We start from the raw sequence: 23683 nt of genomic DNA, 5'->3' as shown, positions 1-23683 counted from the left end.
ATAAAAAAGGGGAACTGCCTGAGGGTAGGTTGTTTCTGCTCGTGGGACCTCACTGTATCCACCTGCTTTACTAAGTTCTGGGTGTGGATTCTGGTGTTTTCTGCAGCAGAATACAGAGAGGTCAGTTTTCAAGATGACCCCAGGGACAACCCCTCAGAGGGGTAAGAAGAATGAAGATCACAGCCAAGCAGCACATGGTGGTGTGTGAGTAGAGCTACTCTGCCTTCTTTCATTAGAGCTGCAGGAGTACCTCTATTTCTCTTTTTTCATGCTGCAGGTGGCCTTCATGGTGTAGCAGGTTGCTCCACATTTGCACACCTTCACAAAGCAGACCTACAGCTGGGGACAGCAATGGCATTCTGCTAAAGGCAGAATATTTCAGAGCTGTATCACAGCAAAATGAGGCACCTGATGCTAAGCAGACACTTTTTATGGTCATGGTCTGTGGACACCTATTGTTACAGGATATGATTTGGAAAATTTGGTGGTTGTTCATGTTATGCTGACTTCTCAATATTATGATGGAATAAATTACTTTGATCACCAGCCCAGGTGACACTCATATCAGTGATCTGTAAACACTGAGAGCCAGTATTTGATTTAGAAATAGTTTGATAAAGGTGATGAATAATGAACAAGTAATATTATTCCACTACCTGTGAAATATCCAGGAGGAATCTTTAAGCTTATTCTAGTGTCTGCTGCAGTAACTGGAAGGAAATAGAAGGAATTTAAAATGAGGTAAAGAGATAAACTTTATCAACAAATGTAGCTGCAGCAGCAATTTAGGCAGTTGTTGTGAGTGACTGGAGCAGGCAGCACCTTAGACTGGCCAGATTTCTCTGAATAATTTATAACATTCTGCTTGAAAGGCTGTGGCAATTCCCAGCTCATGAGTGGATATACACATGATTTGAGGGGAAAAGAAAATTAATTTTATAATAATTGTGACAGATTCTGAACTGTTAGGGAGTGCCCTGTTACCAGAAACTAATTCCCAAGGTGACCATGCTATCCTGTACACACTCAACATATCGTTTGGGAAAGAATCATAAACTAAGTGTTCTACTTTCCATTGTTCCCTCTGTTGCTGAGGGGACGTTGCTTAGTGTCACGTCTAGGGCTTAGGAACTGGATGCAATATCCCAGCCAGAAGCTTCTTCCCCTGAGAAGTTGTCCTGGCATTGAAGAATGGGATTCTCCTTTTGTTGTCTTCATTGCAGTATTCCTATATCCCTGATATCTGCTGGATCCGTGCTTGCATCTTTTATATCCTGAGAAAGACATAGGAGTTCTGACATTCTGTACTTGGCATATTTGTTCCAGGTGGCCACACCGCAGTATCCCACTCCCCTGGCTGGAGAAATAAATATATAAGTCCCACTATAAACTATAAGTAACTCAGGGTTATAACTCAGTGCAAGACTTGGCAAGCTGTACTAGCTCCACAACCTTAAGACTTGAGTGTCTTGTCAGCAGAAAGTCACAGTGCAGGACTTAACGTTTTTGTTTGACAAAAGCTGTGATTTTGCTGTATCTAACTGTTTTGCAGTTTGATTTCAGACAGCAAGAGACAAATAATGAATTCAGCATCCACACCTGAAAGTGGCTATCTTGATTTGCTGCACAGTGATGTTGATCCATTCCATCTATACACTCTCTTTGATCTTAAGTCGTCTGGAAATGAGGAAAGTGACTTCCCTGCAGGTTAGTAAAACACCAAAAATTACTCAGTTAGTTTAGTCATCATACAATAGTTTATGACCATCGCCTCTCAGTTACATTTGGTCATGGTGGCTGGACTAAATTCAACAGTCACTTGGTCTTAGAGTATGCTAAGTTTGTAGGTGTGCATAAAATAGTGACTGCTTCCAGAAATGGTCAGGTTTTTAAAACTCTACACATTTGCAGCTCCACAGTCAGTGAGGCTAACAAAGGACACTGTCACTCAGCAAGGTGTGATATCATTCCTCGGAGCAGTTTGTTTGCAGATGTTCCTGTCCTAAGCTGGGCAAGTGTAATTTTCAACACTTTTCACAGCAGCTTCACAGACGATTTGTGTCTGGTAGTTCAGGGTTTGATACGGACCCAACATCATTCTGAAGAGGGAATGTGGATGTTACCACTGTATCCTGAAGAATAAGATTCAATAGTACAGATGAGTCCAGGCCATGTGTGTAGGCCTTAGTGTCATAAAACATGTTCTGGAACTGGCTTATTTACTAGGAAAGATAGTCTCAGAATTTAGCTAAAGTGTTGATCTGAGTGACTATAAATTACTCAGAGTTCAGTTCTAGTCCTTCTTAGCCAACAGAAAATAAAAAACCAAAGCCTTACGCTGAAGTAACAAATCTGCCTTTTCTGCATGTCCTGCTGTCTGTGGTTTTCATTCCTTGGTCATGGCATTCATTGAGCCAGTGTCTACTTCTTTTTTTTGTTTTAGACCCTGAAGTTGATGCCAGCAACTGTGATCAGTTCAATAATATGGATTTCCTGTGTACAATGGAAAATGGTGAAAATGGGGATGAATCATATCTCTGTTCCAATACTGTAGAAGCTTATGCTAGAATAGGTATAAGAACATTTTTTTAAATTATTTTTAAACCTTTATTTTCTATTGACTCCTTAAAATTATTTCTTATTAATCCTGTTCTCAACCTAAAGCAGTGACACACACTCAAACGGTCTCATGCATGGTAGATCTAGACCTAAACCTGTGTGTTGTAGGGAAACAGATGAACAGTAGCTTGTGGTAGTTGGGGGGAAATCTCTCTATTAATGGCTCCTTCTGCTTAATGCTTCCTGTCTCCACTTCTCCTTTCTCATGTTCTTTGTTTCCTGAACAACAATTTATGAGAAAAAATTAACTCTTCAATTTCTCTGAATCCACAGTCAATGAGAGTAAGGTTAGAATAGTTTTACTGCAGAATTTAGTGTCATTACTGTGTTACTGGTTTTTGTTTTAGTTTTTTTCTCTTTCCTTTCCTGGTAGCTGAATTAGCAGAATATGTGCTCAAAGATCATCAGGAGAAGCAGGTGGAAGATGCTTTCGGTAAGATTTATGTGACAAAGATTCATTTTCTTCATGACAGTGTTCTGACTAACACCTGCACTGTACTTCATTCCCACAGTTTGAACCCCAGTAGGGTTTCTGTGCATCTAGTATTCTCTTCTTTTCCCCTGGTAGTTGTCCCCCAGGATTTGCTTGGCAAGCTTTGAGGACTTCTGTATTTTTGTAGGCCTTTCTCAAAGAGGTCAGTTTTATCTCTGACCAGGTTGCTGATCATGTTGCCATGGCCATAGTGTATGTACATCCTCACTGTCTAGTGCAGTATATGCCCCCAATTTGCATCAGACTTATTCTGAGCACAGCACAGATTATATACATGAATTCAATGAACCTGACCCACCCAGAGGTTCATGCTCACACATTTCTCCAGGATGCACAGAGCTGCCTGAGGAAACATACTATATTTTATTTCTCTCCCTGAATGGTATAATTTACTTGAAGTAAATAATTCCTTCATTCAGTGCTTGACCAGAGCTAATTGCTTGGGTTTTGATATAAAATCATTCTTTTAGTAATGGCACAAATGCAGCTATTCACTATTTCAGAATACGAATACATTTATATGTGGTTGTTTTGAAATCCATAGAATCAAAAAGACTCACAGACTATCTGCATATCCTGTTTTATGTGAAGGCATTTGGAATAACTTACCAAAACCAGTCCTTCCCTAGGACAATTCTGACTAGATGAAGCTTGCATGACTTTTCAAATGCTTTTTACTACTCCCTGCTGTGTTTAGAATTTGGGAAGTTTTGCACTTAAAGGCAAAATTTGTAGTGGTTTTAGAGAAATCATAGAATAGTTTAGGTTGGGAGAGACCTCAAAGTTCATCCTGTTTCAACTTCCCACCATAGGCAGGGACACCTTGCACTAGAACAGGTCGCTCAAGGCATCATCCAACCTGCCCTTGAATACCTCCAGGGAGGAAGCATCCACAACCTCCCTGGGCAACCTGTACCGGTGTTTCAGCACCCTCACTGGAAAGAACTTCTTCCTAACATCTAGTTTAAATCTCCCCTCTTCCAATTTAAACCCATTACTCCTCATACTGTCATTACAAGACCCTGTAAATAGTCCCTCCCCAGCCTTCTTGTAGGCCCCCTTCAGATACTGGAAGGCCGCTACGTGGTCCCTTCAAATCCTTCTCCAAGCTGAAGAGCCCCAAGATACAGTATTAGTACTTAAGTGTTTGCCAGTAGAAGAATGGTGTGGATAGCTTCACAGTTCCTACAACACACAGTACATCTGTTTAGAGCCCTTTACTTCAAGTGTCCAAGAAGGCAAACAGCATCCTGGCCTGTATCAGGAATAGTGTAACCAGCAGGAGTAGGGAAGTGATCGTGCCCCTGTATTCAGTACTAGAGAGGCTGCACCCCAAATATACTAGAGAGGCTGCACCCCAAATACTGTGTTCAGTTTTGGAGCATGTCCAGAGAAGGGTAACAAAACCTGCAAAGGGTCTGGGGAACAAGTCCTGTGAGAAGCATCTGAGGGAGCTGGGATTGTTTAGACTGGAGAAGAAAAGGCTAAGGTGGGACTTCATTGACAGCTACCTGAAAGGAGGTTGAAGTGAGGTGGGTGTTGGTCTCTTCTCCCTAGTATCAGGAGATAAAATGAGAGGAAATTGCCTAAAGTTGGGAGGTCTAGATTGGATATTATGAAAGATTTTTTTACTCAGAGTGGTCATGCATTGGAACAGGCTGCCCTGGGGGATGGTAGAGTCACAAGCCCTGAAGGTGTTAGAAAACCATGTAGACATAGCACTTTGAGACATAATTTAGTGGCCACGATATTAGCTCAGCAGTTGGACTCAAAGACCTTAGACGTCTTTCCCAACTGAAACAATTCTGACTGTGATTATCACCTGATTTGGGTTTTATCCTTTATTTGGAGTATATTTCATTTTTATTATATTTCTCTTGATTTTCTGTAATCTTTCTAGGAGTGCAAAGATTGACATTTGGCAATATCTCATGTTTTTAGCAGGAAATCTTATTCTGGATGAAATGGCTGCTGAAAACACTGAGAAATTTACTGACACAAAGATGCAGAACTGTCAGAAACGAAGTAAGTGAAAAACAGTTTGAAAGGCCATAGTGTTTGAATTCTAAGTTTGCATGGTGGTAGTTTGGTTTTAACACTTAATGAATTATGCAAAATTAATAATCTATATTAATTTTGATACCCAGGCAAAGATTGTTAATAGCTGTGAAAATAGTTTATTAGCATTAAATCTCACCAGAAAACGTATTTACAATGTTCAAAACACACTGTTTGGACACTTATACACACCAGGAACAGACAAAACTAGGACACTTTAAGAAGTAACTAGCAAATGCAAACATTAAAACGGGAAAGAGGTTCTTAGTTTTAATTATACCTTTTGCCCACCAGGGAACTTGAGAGGCTCCTTTCTGCTACTAAGGCAGAAAGGCACAACAGAATCTAATTACAGAACTTCTTAGAGAGAGGCCTTGAATATTTACTCAGAAAATAGTATCAGGCAGTACCCAAAACTCAAAGGGAATTCTGTGTCTTGAAAGTTGTTGCAGGCAAAGCAGAGCATAATGTGGCAGGACAGAGCGGGCAAAATAAAAGAAAAAGCTGAAAAAAAAAACCATGTGACAAAAGCCTATTTATTGATTGCCTGAAAACTGATGGCCCCTTGGACCACAGAGATGCACCAATCAGAATGGCACTTTGCCAAACCTGACTATATTAGGTGAAGGCAGGAGCTTGCTGTCCCAGACTGGGAGGTCTTGTCTTCTCCCTGTGCTCTGCTTTCCCCTCTCTCCTTCCCTCTCCCCACCTCCCCATTGGAGGGAATGGAACGATGGGATCATGCCTGGGCAAGCCAGGCCATGTATCTTCCACGACAAACACATCCTCAATGAATCTCTCATACAGCTAATACACTAATACAACCACATGCTTTCTCCTTTGCACATCCCTTTTCTTAACATCTGCATAACAGGGTTAATTTTGCTTTCAGTGTGCCTATATCTTATCAAGCATTAACTGAATGAGTCCATCTTTAATATCAAGAACAATAGCAAAAATCTTTAATTATTGGCAGAAGAATCTGCAGCCTAACTGAAACTCCACAGTCAGAGTAAAATAATATGAGGCTCTTCACATTCATACTTCATACAATGGATCCATATAGTTCTGAAATAGCCAAATTGAAATTGATAACACCCACTTCTAGTTAAAGTTAAAATAAGTTACGACAGTGGAAACTGAAAATTATCAAATGATCCATTTGTGCCTCTTACTATCCTTTCTCTCTTTCAGCCTTCTTAGCCTCTGCAGAGAGTTGCTCTGGTGCTTCAGAACCCAAATACAGAAAAACTGGTAAGTTATTGGCTGGATAGAATATTATTGAACATATATTGTCTTATGCTCCAAAGTCTCATCCTCTGTTAAGCACTGTAACATTTCTGGAGAAAGTTTGCTCTCATAGGTTTTTTTATACAGCATCATTGTGCAATTTCATGTTTCCACTTCCATCAGATTCACTGTCAAATCCTATTCCTATACACCTCTGACTAATTCATGATGCAACGAATTCACGTTCTTTCTGCAGCAACTATTGAGCTATGGGTCTTAAGACTGTTCTTGTGGGAAACCCTCTTAACAAAGGCTAGTTATCCTTACAAACATGTATTGTCCAAGCAAAGAGTCAGGATCCTCAGTTTATGGTACTTAGACCTGTCTAATCTTGTGTGATGTTAAGGTAAAAAACCATGCTTGGAAAACTTAGTACAGACAATGTAGGGTTTATCTGTCAGTCATCTATATGTGAGATCATTTACAGCTAAGCACATCTGAAGGTTTCTATAAAGAAGACAGGTTGGGAAAAATGAATAAAAAGGAAAAAAGTGGTTTACTACAAAATTTCATAAATACATTTTAGATTTTGAGACCTGGGTATATTTCAGAAAGTTAGTGTCAACTGTTCTTGCTTTTGAAAAATCAAAACACACCTGATCAGAATCAAGTGATTTATGGCATCTCTTGAGACCTCCTCTTTGACCTCCTTAACTTCTTGCAGTGAAATAACTTTTCCCTTTTGTTTTACTTTTTTTCCCAAGTGGAAGTCCCTGAAGTGTCTGCAGGAAATGGCAGTTTCTTAGCTATGCCTCTCAGTAGCCATACAACTAGCTCCACCTCACTTACTAGCCACCACATGTCCTTTTTCGCTCCTGCTACTAAAGCACTGGAAAGAAGTTTTGTATTTCCTGGTATGTATGGTACAGCTACAGGTGTGCACCTATACACAGATTGATTTATACAAGGGGGAAACTCCCTTATAAATCTGACCAGTGACCATGAACAATGCCGAGAAACACTTAAAAGGGTGGCACTCACTAAAAGAAGGAAAAATATTCAAGGGAAATTAAACTTGTATTTCCCCTATTGAAACAGAATAAATCATTTAATTGGTGAAGTGCAGGTTAATAAATAAGAGAACAGAACTATTTACTAGAGGATAATCTAAATAATTACTTGTCTTAATAGTAGGAAGTTGCAACATTTTCATTAATAAACTTTGGTTTAGTTCCAACTTCTTTTACTTCCAGAGGTTTACCAAGGACTGTGGGATAATTGCATTTGCAATAGTACAGCAAAATCTAGGTTGGAATTCTGCTCACAAAAGCTGAGTGCTAATCTGACTGATGGGCTGTATAGTTACTTTGACTTGATCATGTTGGGTAGCAGAGAGTAATTATGGTACACTAGCAAGATGCAATTCAACACCTTTCACTATTAAATCTATGCTGGAAAAGAATAAAAAGCAATAGGTAAGTTAGAAGTTCTGATGCGTCTGATGCTAGCTGAAACAGCAAACATTAGCAGAAGAAATTCTGTCATACCTACAGAAACTCAGAGTTATGGCTGATTAAATTGCAAGCACTGCATCATCAAAAATATTTCTGAGCATGGATTTGGAGGGAGGATGCTTGCTAAGTACTTGTATATCTGTGTGATGTATGCTTTGGGGGGGAAATATGTAGTGCAAAGGATGTAAAATTATTTCAGATACATAATATCCACACATTTTGTCTCCTCTGGATCTCTGCTCCATACTTCACAGACTTAGCCTTAAGTTCTTTTCCTTATGTTAGTAGACTTTCTCTTTAGGCTATCAAAAGTTAGTACTCAATAAAAGCTGGGTAATTCCTTGTGTTTTACTTTCATTGTACCTTTTAAGAGCTTTTGTTTAATGGCTTCTGTGGGCTTCATGTAATCTTACCAATTCTGGTTCATAAACTTTTCCACTGAAGATATTTACCCAGAAGCTGCCAGAGAGAATAAGTAGCTTTTAGAAAACTTTTTAGAGACCTTCAGAAACAAGAGCCTTTAAAAACAGAAGAGTAATTATTCTGTTCTCATTTCAGAATATTCAGTACCTATAATTCCAGACTGTCTACTTGTTGGCATGAAAGGGAACCAAGAGAATACAAGTTTTGCAGGTCCTCCTCAGCAGATACTGAACATGGTTCTTGGAAATGGCACATCTGATGTTATAATATATCCAGGTAAGAGCAATAATCTTTGATCCATGTAAATAGGCAGAAAATACTGGAACATCAAGGCTGTCCACAAAGTAGTAAGTTCCCCTATTTCAGTTGCTGATGGCTATGATATGCTGAAAAATGTAATTTGTTTCTTGCCAGTGCTGACGTCCACGAAAACACTGATATCCCCAAGTTTTCCAGTTAGTTTATATGGTAAGTAAAAAAATGTATTTGATATATATACAGTACTTTGGAGAGGGAGCATACTGCTTCTACCCAAAGCAAATTCTCCCCTTCAGTCTTTACTCATATTGACTTTACTGAGAAAAACAAAAAATTAATGGCATTTCTTTCTTTACACTGACCACTGGCTGCTTTATCTAGCCCAAAATACAGAGCAGATAAGAGGATGTAGAGCTGCAGGTTCAGCTATATATTTGCAGCCTAATGCAAATGTCTTTGTTATTTAATTCTGGAAGAAGCCTTCTTGTCCAGATAAGTCCAGTCATAAGATCTCAGGGTGTTAGAAGTTGGAAGGGACCTCTGGAGATCATCAAGTCCAACCTTCCTGCCAGAGCAGAGCCACATAATCTATTGCTGGTCACACAGAAATGCATCCAGAGAAGGAGACTCCACGACCTCTCTGGGGAGCCTGTTCCAATGCTCTGTGAGCCTTACAGTAAAGTCCTTCCTCATGTTGAGGTGGAACTTTATACACTGTATTTTACATCCATTGCCCCTTGTCCTTGACATTGAGCCCTCATACATTTATAAACAGTCTGCTTGAGCATCATCAGAAGTGGATGTTGTGTTAATACTGGCATGGCCTGGCCTGAGCATCTTAAACCTTCCGTGCTGGATGTTAGACTGCAGTTGGCTCACATGGTAGCCCCCACAAAACAAAATTATGACTACTTATTTAAATAAACAATACAGAAACCTGTAGATCAGAGCCTTGGTTCCACCTGCGGTAGCAATCTTTCCTGAGACACTTTACTTTTAGTACTCAGAGAACTTTTAGAACAGGGATTATGATTACAGTGGGCGTTTCAGTAGTTCCCCATCTCCTTGTACATTGTTAATCACAGCTATCTGCAGTTTAGTACAGGTGGTTTGTTGCCCTCTGCTGGCTAACACTACCCAAAACAGCAACATTTTAGAGTGGGGATTAATAACAGGCAAATACCCCTGTGCTTGTGGAAGCATTTTAACTGATGTATTTCATTTATACGAATGCACAATACCAATAATTCCAACTGATTTACAGCAGCACAACATATCTGAGTATGTCAGAAACTTCAGAATTCCACATGCAGCAGAAAAACTGCACTTAAACTACCAAGCCACTCTATTTCCCTTTTAAAAATATTAACAGCTGATTGATTTGACCAATGCTGCTTCCCATCTTAATGCCACCTTGCAGCTTTTCTTAGGTTTCCATCTGGTTAGTTTTATTTAATAACATAAACAGTAGGCCAAAGCCAGACCCTTGCCTGAAAACCAGCATGTCCCCTATTGATTTAACCTCTTCAATTGATGTTCTTCTATAAGGAGAACTAAATATTAAATGTATTCTGTCAATGGAAAAACAACTTGCTTATTAGAAGTCTGGGGGTGCCTTCCTGCTAGAAGAAACTCTGAACTCTACCTATTCCATTTGTTGCTGGCATGCAGAATAGGAATTGATTTCCAGATCGCTGAAACTTGAAGATGTGTGGTTTTTTAAACCACATTCTACATCAAGATAAACCAAATCTTATGATAATAGTTATATTTGTTCAAATCTTGGGAGATAGACCTGGTTTGTTTCAAGTTTCTTCCACCTCTCTGTGGGTTGTTGCTACCATGAGGCTGTTAGTGATGTTGGGGTTGTTACAGACAATTTTAATTCTGTCCTATACCTGCAAAGCTTTTCCTACCCAAAGTTTTGTCAAAACTGATAGTCCTACCCAAAGTTCTGTCATTAGCAGTCTGCAGAAATATGCTCTCTCTGAAAAATTCCCAATTTCTTTATGTATGTCAGATACTGCTCATCTGACCAAGGGCAAAAGTCTGCAGTAGTTTGAAAACAGTCAGACAAAATGAGAGAAAATTGGCCAGCAACAGTAGTTTGTCAGGAAGAGTGAGGGGTAAATTCTGTTACTAATAAGCACTTCTCCCTGACTTTCATCCTTAACGTTTGGGTAGGAGGTGTAGAATAACAAAAGGAAGCTATTAGTTTTGTTAGCATAAAGATGTGTTATATGTGGCTGTGAATTTATGCAAACCAGTGACATATGAGAACAATGGATGTCACCTTGTTATGATAGGTCATATAGTGCATACAGCAGTCATCTTGCCTGGTGTCACGCTGCCTGCATCAGTTCACATTAGCTGAATTCTACTTGTGTGAGGATATTTTTCCTTTTCTTTGTAAGATAAAAATAATGTCTCTTTCTCTGGATAGTACATAATATATATCGCAATGAACTTGAAAATGGTCATTAGTCTTGTTAAAACATTTGAATCAGTCATTGTCTGAGTGTCTTCCTCAAGTAAGTTGTTTTATTTCTCCAGGTTTAGACCTGTTCAAAGAAGTCCGAGCTCCTGCTCCTGTAATTTCTCTTGAAGTACCCTTCAAAAAACCGAGTGAGTTTAGATCTCTTAAACTTAAAAATTCCAGGGGTTTTGGGCTACTTTTTCTATCTCTCCCCTTACAGAAAAGCTACTTTAGGAATTGTCATTCAGCAATTCATGAAGCTGCTCCAACTGTCTAAGCACAATTCCCGTTTTAAGATGTTAGAATTCCCTACCTTTAGATGTAGCTGTAATACCTACTTAGGGCAGTGTACGTAGCTGTTCTAATCATGTGCTTTGGTACTCCAACAGTGTTTAGTTCATAGGTCTTAAAGTGGCTGTTGTGCCTGCACTCCTAGCTACAGTTGTGTGGGATAATCCAGACCTATCTGCATTATGGGAACTGATGTGTTTTGACCATATTACAATCCATGAGACAATGTTGTAATTTGTGGACTAGTTTCTTCAGTGTGTGCTTTTCTTTTCCCTAGAGCCAGTGGAAGCTTTCTGTACATCACTTATGGATTACTTCCGAGATGTGTGCAAATCTGTGGCCATGGAGCATGAAGTAACTCTTAATCATCTGTTCATTGATGGAACACTTGTTCAAAGCCAAACTGAAACCAAGACTGGGAAGAATAGTGTAAAAGCAATGGAAAAGGATCTGGTAACTTGTAGTTTGCAAGGGAAGGAAAGGGCAGTCCTTAAAAGAAGCCAACTATTTCAAATCCCAGGAGGTAAAGACTTAGACACTGAAGTGATTGTGGTGCTGGGAAAAGCAGGAATGGGCAAAAGCATTCTTATTCAGAAGATCTGCCAGGACTGGTCCAATGGAGAGTTTTCTCAATTTAAATTTGTATTTTGGTTTGACTGCAAACAACTAAGCTTGCCTGAGAAGCTATACAGCCTAAAGGATCTCCTTCTTGGTTTTTTTGTAAAACCTCAAGAGGGAAGCAAAGAGATCTTTGAGTATATATTGCAAAATCCTGATAAAGTCCTTCTGGTTTTTGATGGCTTTGAAGAGTTACATGATCATGAGATTTTTTCTCGTTGCTCAGGCAGCCAGCCTGAAAAAGACTTCTGCAGTATAAAGGAGCTGCTTTCAGGACTCATCCAAAAAAAGATACTTCGTGGCTGTACTTTATTACTTACAGCAAGACCGAAAGACAAGGTGTACCAATGTGTGTCCAAAGTGGATAAGACTATTGAAATAGTGGGGTTTTCCCCTCAGCAGAGAGAACTGTTCATAACCAAATACTTCCAAGGCTTGCCCTACAGCAGTAAAGCACTGAAATTAATCAAAGAATCTGAGTACTTGTTCAGTCATTGTTACAGCCCTGTTATGTGTAGATTTGTTTGTTTGCTCTGTGAGAAAGTACTTGAAATGGGAAACCAAAGCCTTCCTTCAACTCTTACTACAGTCTTCCTGAAGTTTGTTCAGCAAAAGATCATACCTGTGCAAACAGATGTTACAGCTGCGCAAAATCAAGAGAGTCTAGCTGCACTAGCCCGTGTAGCCTGGGATCTGGAAGAAAAGCACCAAAGTGTCATGAAAACTGATCTTCCTTCTAAGGAAGTTAAAGAGTTTGCTCTGAAATATGGATTTTTCCTGCCATTTACCTTTCCCCAGCGTTCTAATAGTGAAGAAGAGGAATTCGGGAGCACATTCTCTGATTTTGTCATTCAGAATTTCTTGGTTGCACTTCACATTATGTTAGCAGAAGACATCAAAGATGAAAGTATAACAAAGTACCTTTCCTTTTCATCCAAGAAGAAAAAAACTCATAACTGTTTAGATCTAGTGCCTCGATTTTTGGCTGGGTTGTTGTTCCTCCAGGATGACCCCAGCTTTTGCTCCTTCTCAAAAAAGGGTGTAAAACATTCAACCAAGAAACAGAAAATATTCTTGAACTATGCTAGAAGGCTGCAGATCAACAGGCTCTGTCCAGAGAGTTTACTTGAGCTTTTACACTGTGTTTATGAAACACAGAGCAATTATCTTTTGCAGCATGTGGCCTTAAGGCTCAAGCCAGAGCTGTCTTTTTTGGGTGTAGTTCTTACCCCACCTGATGTCCATGTACTGCACTTTGTTTTGAAAAGCTCAAGAAAAGAGTTTTCCTTGGATCTGCAAAACAGCAGCATCGACATGCAAGGGCTAAAAGACTTGGTTGGCCTAAAGAATGTGGCATCGTTCAGGTTGGTCATTCTCTGTAAGCAGTAATGCCATTCATAGGACCGCATGACACTTACATGCAATAACAGCAGTCACATCTGTTGATTTTCTGTGTTTTGTCACTTCACAGGGCCTCCCTCAGCGATACAGTCAGGCTCTGGAACTCTTTAAAGCAGACAAAAGACTACGAAATGCTGAGAGCATCAACAGAGAAATTTGTCCTTGATCCCTTTAAGGCAAAGACAATGAAGGACATCAGTGACCTTTCAGAACTTGTAGAGATGCAGGAGACAGTGATCAACTGGTAGGTTCACTTATTATCAAAAGCCGTCTTAACAGAATGGAGTCCTCTGCCTGTCCAAAGAATTAACTAAGGCAGTGCAAGCTCTTATATTGTCACAGGGTGTTCTGCCCTGACACGTGGTGGTTGTCAGAGTAGGGAGGAGCAATGACAGTACCATGTAGAATATTAAAACCGCCAGTGTTAAAAGCCACATGACCTTTTTTTCCTCTCCACATTTCTTTTTAATCTCTGAATATGCTAGCTTCCCATTGGTTTCACTTACAGAACTTAGGCTAATTGATTTTTTCCCTCCCTGTAGCACACAGGCCGTACAGAAGGTCTTGTTTTACACCTGTTACAAATGACCTGAGTCAGTCCTTTAGCTCAGGAGATAAAAGCTTGTGTTACGTGATTTATACACCCAGTTTTTCATGCCTGCCCATGATATGATTAGGGGACTGGTAGCCATTAAAAGCATGCTTATATATTTTGATTGGGTTTCTAAAATAAAAATGGTGATTTAAATTTTAACATGGGCAAAGTATTTTGATTAAAATATACATAAAATAAGTTTCACATTTGACAGCAAATACCTGATATAGAATCATATCTTTTTAAGTTTTAGTGGAAAACAGAGCAAACAACTGCACTATGAAAGTCAATTATCAGACTGAAATTAATCTAATGAAGCAAGATTGGAACAGAAGTTACTCTGAATTTTCCTGGTCCCTCTGTTAATGCAGCAGTGGTTTATTCCCTGGAAACATTTATTAAGAAATTCACAGAATCATAGAATCAACCAGGTTGGAAGAGACCTCCAAGATCATCCAGTCCAACCTATCACCCAGCCCTATCCAGTCAACTAGACCATGGCACTAAGTGCCTCATCCAGTCTTTTCTTGAACACCTCCAGGGACGGTGACTCCACCACCTCCCTGGGCAGCCCATTCCAATGGCAAATCACTCCCTCTATGAAGAACTTCCTCCTAAATTATTTTTAAAGAACTGTTTTCATTGCTAAAATGTTCATCACACTCTGGTTCTCCTGTGATTTATTTTAGTGTGCAAGATGCATCTGGTTGCAGCAGCTATGAAATTCCTGCTATCAAAAACCTCAGAAAACTAGAATTTGCGTAAGTGATGAAGCTCTCTGTTGATTGACACATGATTGCATTTAAGACTGAGAAAAGTTGTGGCTATTTGCAACAGTCATTGAACTGATGTGTACTTAGGTTTTGGTAAAGCATTAAGTAAATCCTCTTTATTGCTATCTTGCTTTTCTTAGCTGGATTTATTAAATTATGGCCAAAACTGCAAAAAATTCTAGCTCCTGCAGAGACACAGACTAACATGTTTCAATCAATTTAGTTTGATTTTACTACAGTTTAACTCCTTATTACCAGATGTAGATCCTATACCACAGGCTATAAAATATTTGTATTGTGATCTAGCTGTCTGGGATATTTTTTCTTTCCCCACAAACCCTAAGGGACTTCCAAGGCTGTTTCAAATATCCTGCCATAGCATGTGAATTAGTTTGAGCAGTGCTCTTATCAGGTTCTTCAGTTTTCTCCTGTTCTTCACACCTGGCCCAGTTTAGAACTTTAAAATTCCTAAATTTTGATGTTTCTGAGCATGTGAAAAAAAATGCTACATGTCTACATTTGTTTTCTTCCAGGCTAGGTCCAGTATGTGGCCATCAAGGATTCCTAAAACTTGTGGAAATCCTTGCAGCATTTCCATCACTTCAGCATTTAGAGTGAGTAATGCTGAAGATTAACTTTGCTTCCTCAGCAGTCCTTGATGGTGCAGGGAGCTTATTTACCCCGGAAACATTGCATCTGCCAGCAAGACTGCTTGCTTTGATGAACAAACTGAGCAATAAAAACATTCAGAGAGTGTAACGGAGACTAAAAGCTAGTAGTCTTCATCCTCCCTTACTACACTTGGTAGAGGTTTATTCAGTACCCCTTCAGTCACTTTTCATGTTCCTCAGCAGTTAAAAGTTTGTGGGAAAGGTTTAGAGCTCAATCAGGTGCTCACCGTTCCTGCCAGGGCACCGACCAACACTGCCTGTGGATTACTTCATTCAAGCTCCCTAACATTCCTGAGCCTCAGCAGCCTTTGTGGTGAGATTTCTGAGCAACTCAGTTGGGTCTGCCCCAAGAGAGAACGGGCTCCCTCCTCAGCAGAAACACTGCTAAGCTTAGGGATTAACACCAGTATTTGCCAGTGCTGTGCACCTTCTGATGTTAGTGAACATCTTGAACTTTCAGTAGAAGTTACAAGAGATTGAGCTTTGTAGATTTGATTAATACAAAAGACAAAAAAAAAAAAGTCATGCTCAGCCAGTATCTGGTTTTGTTCTGCTCACCTATTTTCACAGTTTTTGTCCCTTCTTTTATGAGAAGCAGTATTAGAGTTTTAAGAACTCCACTTATTCTCTTGTATCCATGACAAACCAGCTGTCTCTGAATTTTAATCTTCATTACACTAGAAACAAATGTGGCAATAATAGCAAATATCATGCCATCACCTCTGTGGGAAGATTACTTACTGGGTTAGAGAGGGTCTTAGCCTTCACTGGTTCAACCCACGGGCCATTTGTCTGTATTGTATCTGGCCTTCTCATGACATTTGGGGGAAACAATAAAGCTCTAAAGTTGGAATGAGTCCAACACAACTCATCATTATGTCAGATTAGGAAGAGATCCAGTACCTAAAATTATGACTACATAGAACTCTTTTCATCTAGATTCTTGAATGAAGAAAAGTTACTCTCTAATACACCCTATCCGGAGAAGGAGCCATTTAGGCAGGGATTTGCAGCATCTGTTGGGATTTCATCAGTTCTGCACAGGAAATCTCATTTCAGCCTAGCTGGAACATTGCTATTTCATAACCATTTTAATAATCTTGCATATCAAAGAAAATGGGTCAAGCCATTCAATGAGTAGAAAAACCTAATTCTAGGCTGTAAGTTCAGGAAACAGAAATCTGCTTATTAGAAAGCTGTAACGTGTGATACTTCTTGCTGATTGAGGCTACTGCAGAGAAGGAATTTGTCAGACAGATAGAGTAATCCTTGAGGTGAACAAGCTGCACACAAGCTAATTCTGTCCTTCTTGTCACCTAGCCTTGATGCACTCAGTGAAAATGGCATAGGAGATGAGGGAGCAAAGAGTCTATCAGAAGTCTTTCCAACCCTGACATCACTGGAAACATTAAAGTAAGTGCAAGGTTAACAGTTCTGGGAAATTTTGAAAATTAATAAATTGAACTTGGAGCATTAGGGGACTGTATCTTAACAATCATGGGCACAACTAACCCGTGGGCATAGAAGATTAGTGAGTCTATGGACATACTTAGTTTGTACAGTCATGAGAGAAATGGATTAATTTATGGCAATTCCTTGTTTCCCAGGAGGGCCATAATTTGTCTTTTTCCTGCATTTGGTCAGAACAGACCATCCAAATTATATTAAAATACACATTGAAAATTAATTTTCCCCACATTGTAGTAAATTTGAATAAACCTGCTCAACTAACAAAGCAATCTCACTTATTGTAGCTTATCACAGAACAAGATAACAGATGTGGGAGCAGAGAAACTAGCTACAGCTCTTCCTTCCTTGTCTTCATTAAAGACACTAAGGTAACTAGTTGTCTTTTCTTCAACTGCTTTATGCAGCATATTTTGCTGTGTCTGCTAAAAATTACTGAACACGGAACAAATATGTACCCTGTCCAGCAGCCAAGTTTTGTACTTATTCTTGCATAAAGCCTTTAGAGGAAAGAAGAGAGAAATATATGACCTAGTGTAGACATACAGAAGATATCTCACAAATAGAATGAGCACTGGAATGATTTTCCAGTCCAATCCATAATACTCACTTCTGAATAACACCCTGTACAAATGTGCACACAGGGGCATGACCTACTGCAAGCTTAATGGGAAGCTTGCTAAGCACAGGCCTAAGCCCTAAGCCAGCAACAAGGTGGTGTGCGTTTGCTGATGTGGGACCAGTGGTCAGTTCTACTTCATTAAAATGTCTGAATGAAGTATCTCAGGAGGGAATATAAGGAGCCATGATGTGCAATTTGGGAATAATTTGCTCACCTGGAAATGTTCTCATTAATCATTAAGAATCTAGACCTATTTTTGCTGTCGCTGTGCTATCTGAAGAAGAGATGCGGTCATTTGTCTCACTTGACACAGAAAATACAAAACTGAGTTTTACATTTTAACAGCATAAGGATAAATTGAAGTTATGATGTGCTGGCCATATCTGAAATTGCTTCATCTAATATATAATCTGTTTACATGATCCATTATTTAGTTGTGACTATACTGCTTTGGTTTTCTGCAGCTTATACAATAATAGCATTTGTGATTTTGGAGCAGAAAATCTTGCAAAAGTTCTCCCTGAGATGGCATCTTTAAGAGTGCTGGAGTGAGTATGAAATCTTCTGAGATGGCCCAGGAAAGTGTACTTGCTTGCATACTTAACATTTCAATCTTCTATGCTCAGGGTAGAGGAGACAGAAATGGAGGAAGAAAATTTCAGGGAAATTTCACATGGAAAACGTGCTTATGCAGAGTCCAAGTGGTCAGTGGTCAAAAAGGATCAAGGTTCAACATAAAAAATGAAAAATTAGTCTTAAGGTGGGAGTATGAGGTCATGGAGAGTTGGAGAAGGACCTCAGGTACACAGAATAAGGACTCCCTCAGATGATCTAACTGAAATTCCTATTTGACCTTTGAAGTCAGGGAGCTGCTTGAGAGAGTCCAGCACAGAGCTACAAAAATGATTAAGGAAGTTGAACATTCTCCTTACGAGGAGTGACTGAGGGAGCTGGGGCCTTTTAGCTTGGAGAGGAGGAGACTAAGGGGTGACCCATTCATGTTTATAAATATGTACAGGGCAAATGCCAGGAGGGTGAAGCCAGCCTCTTCTTGGTGATGCCCAGTGACAGGACAAAGGGCAATGGGTGGAAGTCGAGGCATAGGAGGTTCATTGTGAACCTGAGGAAGATTTTTTTCATTGTGAGGGTGACAGAGCAGTGGAATCAGCTACCCAGGGAGTTTGTGGAGTCTTCTTCTCTGGAGACAGTCAGGAACCTTCTGTCTGCATTCCAGTGTGATCTGCTCTAGGTGATCCTGCTCTGGCAGGGGGGCTGGACCAGATGATCTTTTGAGGTCACTTCCAGCCCCTGACATTCTATGCTTCTGTGATTCTATGATTCTATGAAGTGTTTTACTACTTTTAATCAAAGGTCTACTTGTTTCTTTTTTTTTTTTTCCTTCTTTTTTCCCCCAACTGCAAATAAGCTTGAATGGTATTTTTTTTAATTTTCAAATAAATGCCTGATTACACCACTACATGATGGGATCTGGGTTAACAAAGTTGTTTTTTCTCCCTCAGTGTTCAGTATAACAAAATAACTGGTGTTGGAGCTCAGCAGCTGACTGACAGTTTACGAAAATGTCCCCATATAAAGAACTTGGTGTAAGTCTCTTGATGATGCTGTCTGCTGTATCCTCATTCTGTAAACTGGGTTAGAATTCATGCTAAAGCTGTGTTCTGTGTTTGTCAGCTTTTTAAGAGGCACACAAAAAAAGACATCATCAAAATACAAAAGCAGTCACAGAAATGTTAAAAATATTGTCTCTCATTTCAGTGACGTTAATTCCCAACTGTCCTGGGCAAGCAACCTTGGTGTGAGCTGTAAGCAGAGTGAGCGTCCCTTCTGTGCTCCCAGAGTGCCTGACCTACTCTGTGCTGCAGAATTTGTATTTGACAGACAATGAGCAGCCAACATTAGAGGTTAAATAGACTGAAGCTGCTGGGACACATTCAGGGGAAGGGAGTTTGACAGAAAGTTAAAGAACGGTTATGGAAACAGGACTGTAGTGTGTACTACAACCAATCAGCCAGGTTATGGAAGAATGAAATGCTTTCCTGTAAATGAAATGCATTTTCATTTGTTGCAGAGCTTAAATGCTCTTCTAAAATTATAATCAAAAGGGAAAGGAACTTAACCAAAACCAACACAACCCAAACCACAAAATGCAAACATACCGAGTGCACCAAAAAAACCTTGAAGCAAATTATGGTTCTTAAAACCTTTCCTTTCTGAATTTGTCCTTACAGGATGTGGAATCCCACCATTCCTTATGGCATGCTTGAACACCTTCAGCAGCTGGATTCTAGGATCAGTGTGTAGATTCAGATGATCCCATAAAGGTAACATAAACCCTGGCTCTCTGAGACAAGTTTTGTCTTTACAGCAGCTGCTGATTCTGGTCTCACAGGCAGCAGACCATGAGCGGTATCAGTACAAAGATACTGCCCTAGAGCAGCACAGATCACTGCCACAACAGGACCCCTTTTCCCTGCTGCCTTGCTTTCCCTAGCTCCCTGGTACCGCCACTAGCAGACTGCAAGAGCAGCACCAAGAGCAAGCTTCTAGGACTCCTGCTTCAGCCCAGTTCAGTGACTGGCAGCTGACCTGCTTCCCTTCTCTTTTCTGTTGCAGAAAACTTAATAGCTCTGTACAATTCTGCTGTTTAATAGAGGAGTTATTACTCCGTAGAGGGAGTTTTGTGTTGATTTTTAGTAAGTCCTTTCACTTTTCCTTTGCTTAATACCAATCCTCAACAGCTGTTTGTCTCACTTTGATGCTATGCTCGGACTGTATTTGGAGCACTGGTTCTGCATTCCTTGTTCTCAGTCTGGTTTTTATGGTTTAGCCACTGGCAGCCACTTCTGTTTCACTGATTCTGCCTGCACAGTTTAGAGGATTCATGAAATAATTGCATCATTTGCAATTGGGTAACATTTTGCTGATGATCCTCACCAGAATCTGACTGCCTTGATGCTCCTGGACTGAAGGAGCTTCATCAAGAACCGGAAGCTAGTGGTTTGTGTAAGAGTTTGGCTCTCAGTTTTCTGCTATGTGCTTTCTCTTGCTCTTAAAAAAAATCAGTGAAATTATCCAAGTGAAGAATAAGAAGCTACAGATACTAGATACCCTCCAGCTTTCTTTCAGACAGCAAAAAACACATTATGGAATGGTTGCCAACTGCTGGAGTTGTGGTTTGAGTGGTCCTGGCAAAAGCTGCAGTCAGCAGTGGCCTCCTAAGCCATTCAGTGAGCCAAGCTCTTGCATGGCTCTTGCTCTGAGTACAGTAATCAGTGGATGCAGACTGGGCTATACATATGCACTAATCAGGCTGCAGGTTGTGGCGCCATAGCAGCCTCACAGACTAGATTATGCAGCATACAGTACAATTAACTCTTTGTCTAGTTCAGTAATCATACCTGCTTAGGAGACAGGGATATGAACGCTGCCAGGAAATCTTACAAAAGCTTAAGCTTTATCTTAACATCCTGTGCCTTATTCAAGGTGAGGATGTGACAAGAACCTTTGAACGTGTTCATCAGCTTCCAGATGACTGTGGTTTTCCTTGGGACACAGCAATGGCAGTCAGTGCTGCTCACATCTCATACCTAGATGCTGTTTAATGTGGCTCTGCATAAATAACCCTTTGCATCTTGCTCCACTGCTGTCATACCTTTGGCACCAGTTACCACGTTAGTATTGGACGAGTACATGAAGAAACCTTCTTTAGCACTGAGGATAAATAGTAGCAGAAAGTCTGGATCTTGTCTCCCAAACTTGAAACATCCAGCATCTACCAGTTTTCAAAGTACATCAGATATATGGTTTGGGAGACATTAATGGTGATTAAGCTGATGGTTATACATCTAATACTCTGTTTCTATCATTTCACAGGCAATATAAAGAAGAGGGGAAGGTGTCCTATGTGTTTTCCTATTTTATTTATGTTTAATGAATTGGTGTTTCATTAGCATGAGTGGCAAAATGAACAAAAAAATCAATTTCAATCCCATTTAAGCTTCTGAGCAGTTCTCAAGGTGAATGAATGATGGGGTTCACATTTTTTAAAGGTAATTTTAAATGCTACTAAAGACCAACTTGTGTTTCTGCTAATTAATGAGCTGAGCAACATCAAGTTTCTAAGGTAGAAAGAGCAACTGGATATTGTGGTGTATCCTGGTCATTGAAGGTGACCAGGAATCACCAGGATATTGACAGTAGAAGATTCTATCATCAATTCATCAAAGAGTAGACTGCAAGCTGCTGAACCTACAACATCTGAAGTAGTGACAGACCAAATCTAATTGTTTCATGGTGCCAGTGATAACTGTGATCAAATTCAGTCTGATGATTGTGGACTTCCAGAGCTCAGTGTTATTGATGCCACCTGTCTGTCTGGACTGATTTGAAGCATTAGGGTCAGAAGCATAAATAAGAACGATCAGTCTTGGAAAACAGATATTGTAAGATTATCCACAAAGATCTAGAAGTGGCTCTTTTATTGATGCTAATCACCACACCACTTAAGGGATAGAAGAGTATTTTCTGCCACTCTCTTGTTACAGAATCTTGCAAAAGGATTATGGGGAAAAAAAAAAGCAACAAAGAGAAGAATGGAATTAAAACTACATTTTTTAAAGGCTTTTTCTGATATCACAGAAATCCAATTGTGTATAAATAGTTTGTTTATTGCACAAAAGTTTTCAATGTAGCAATCTTCAAATTCTTCAAACTGTTACTCTGTTTCAAATGAGAACTTTAAATTCATATATCTGGATTGGGATTTAGTTTCTCACTTGCAGGTGGCAGCACAAAGGCACAAGCATCACTTCTATACTTGACAATGAAACCACTACAGTGTGTGTGTTCTGCGTGGCCTTCTTTTACAGTTATGAATGCCTGGGCAATGACAGACAGTAACACATTTCACAGTGTTACCATGTGTCTGTGCTGCTGGTCTCAGTTATACGTGGGCCAAATACTGGTTTTGCTAATTGCCATTGCAAACCCCCTGTCTCTTTTCTGATCTTTTGTTTGAGCTCTGTGGACATGGAGAGTACAGAGACAATTGTTAGGACTAGCACTCTGACTTCCTGTCCAGAGACAGTCTAGAGCGAAAAACCAAAAAGGTAAGGAAAAAGCTAGGAATATCTGATATGTCACAAATTGGGAAGGGAGGTCTCTACTTCATGGCTAGTTCAAGGTTAGTTCAACAACCTCCTTCAAGTCTTTTTTGCCAGAAAGCACTGACAATACTGACCCAAGGATCTATGCAAACTAGAATCTCTTAGCTAACCTCTCAAATACTGTTACTTGATTTGAAAAAAGACCCCAGTTCAAACACACAGTCTTTATGTTCTTTCCAGCAAATTATACTCTTCTGCTAAAGTTTAAGTGCCTGCAAAATCTTGACAAGCAGAGATGAAGGGATGACAAGTTAAAGAAAGAAGGAAAGAAAGAAGGTTTGATTTGTTCTCTGTTAAACAACGGAGAGCAAGGAACCAGACATAGTGCATGAAAGAAATAGCACAAGAGTTCAAGGTGGAAAAGTTCTATGGAAAATATAACTAGAAAGGGGCATTTCTCTTAACTCTCTGCATAGTTCTTCTCTCTAGCCAAATTCTAGCCACAGTCATGGAAAATATCTTGCTTACACCCTCTTCTTTCTGCTACCTGAATGGGAGGTAGTTTGAGGCCAGTCTTGAGTGATATTCGCATCAGCCTGTGGCATTGCAGCTGTGCAGATCTATGGTGAGCCCTTGTCTTTCTTAGCTTCCCTTAACTAAGCTTTGGATGACAAACACCCCTTTAGGGATATATTTTGTAGCTATGCTTCATTGTGACAGAATCTGAGAATGTGCTAAATATTACACAGACAGCTGCATGTTACAGGACCCCATCTGGAGTGATAAAATCATGTTGGGCATACTGCTGTTCTTCTTCTACGAGTTAGTGGGATGTGTGCTTATAATGTACAGATTGTAAATTGTGTCATACAGTGCTTTGGTTATCTTTATTAATATTTTTAAAGTATTAATAAAATTGAGTATTCCTTTTTACAGTAGCTTGTAGTGCATGTTGAAAATAGATTTGATTTTTCTCTTGGAAACACTAGGAAACCACTGCTGGCTTCCAAGCATAACGTGCTCAGGGCTTTGCATTGCAGGTTAGTGC

General features: G+C 39.8%; 1 protein-coding gene across 1 annotated transcript; it reads left to right on the top strand.

Moving 5' to 3' along the window:
- The first annotated feature begins 171 nt into the window (after positions 1 to 171).
- On the top strand, positions 172 to 23573 carry CIITA (class II major histocompatibility complex transactivator). Its single transcript, XM_064153010.1, has 20 exons — positions 172 to 204; positions 1553 to 1707; positions 2444 to 2572; positions 2993 to 3052; positions 5054 to 5137; positions 6365 to 6424; positions 7165 to 7323; positions 8482 to 8613; positions 8752 to 8805; positions 11149 to 11220; positions 11640 to 13344; positions 13452 to 13625; positions 14666 to 14737; positions 15283 to 15363; positions 16741 to 16833; positions 17175 to 17258; positions 17974 to 18057; positions 19030 to 19113; positions 19759 to 19851; positions 21404 to 23573. Exons 2-19 carry the CDS (start codon positions 1581 to 1583, stop codon positions 19829 to 19831), a joined length of 3327 nt encoding a protein of 1108 aa, XP_064009080.1. The 5' UTR covers positions 172 to 204; positions 1553 to 1580; the 3' UTR covers positions 19832 to 19851; positions 21404 to 23573.
- Positions 23574 to 23683: the final 110 nt, after the last annotated feature.

Source organism: Pogoniulus pusillus, chromosome 13, assembly GCF_015220805.1.
Source record: "Pogoniulus pusillus isolate bPogPus1 chromosome 13, bPogPus1.pri, whole genome shotgun sequence".
Classification (NCBI taxonomy): Eukaryota; Metazoa; Chordata; class Aves; order Piciformes; family Lybiidae; genus Pogoniulus; species Pogoniulus pusillus.
This window is presented reverse-complemented; position numbering and strand designations above follow the sequence as displayed.

Bases quoted from the DNA above. Each gene is read 5' to 3' on its own strand.
- CIITA (XM_064153010.1), top strand. From the start codon at position 1,581: ATGAATTCAGCATCCACACCTGAAAGTGGCTATCTTGATTTGCTGCAC. The intron at 14,738-15,282 runs GTAAGTGATGAA...GTTTTCTTCCAG, and splicing joins CTCAGAAAACTAGAATTTGC to GCTAGGTCCAGTATGTGGCC. The intron at 18,058-19,029 runs GTGAGTATGAAA...TTTCTCCCTCAG, and splicing joins GCATCTTTAAGAGTGCTGGA to TGTTCAGTATAACAAAATAA.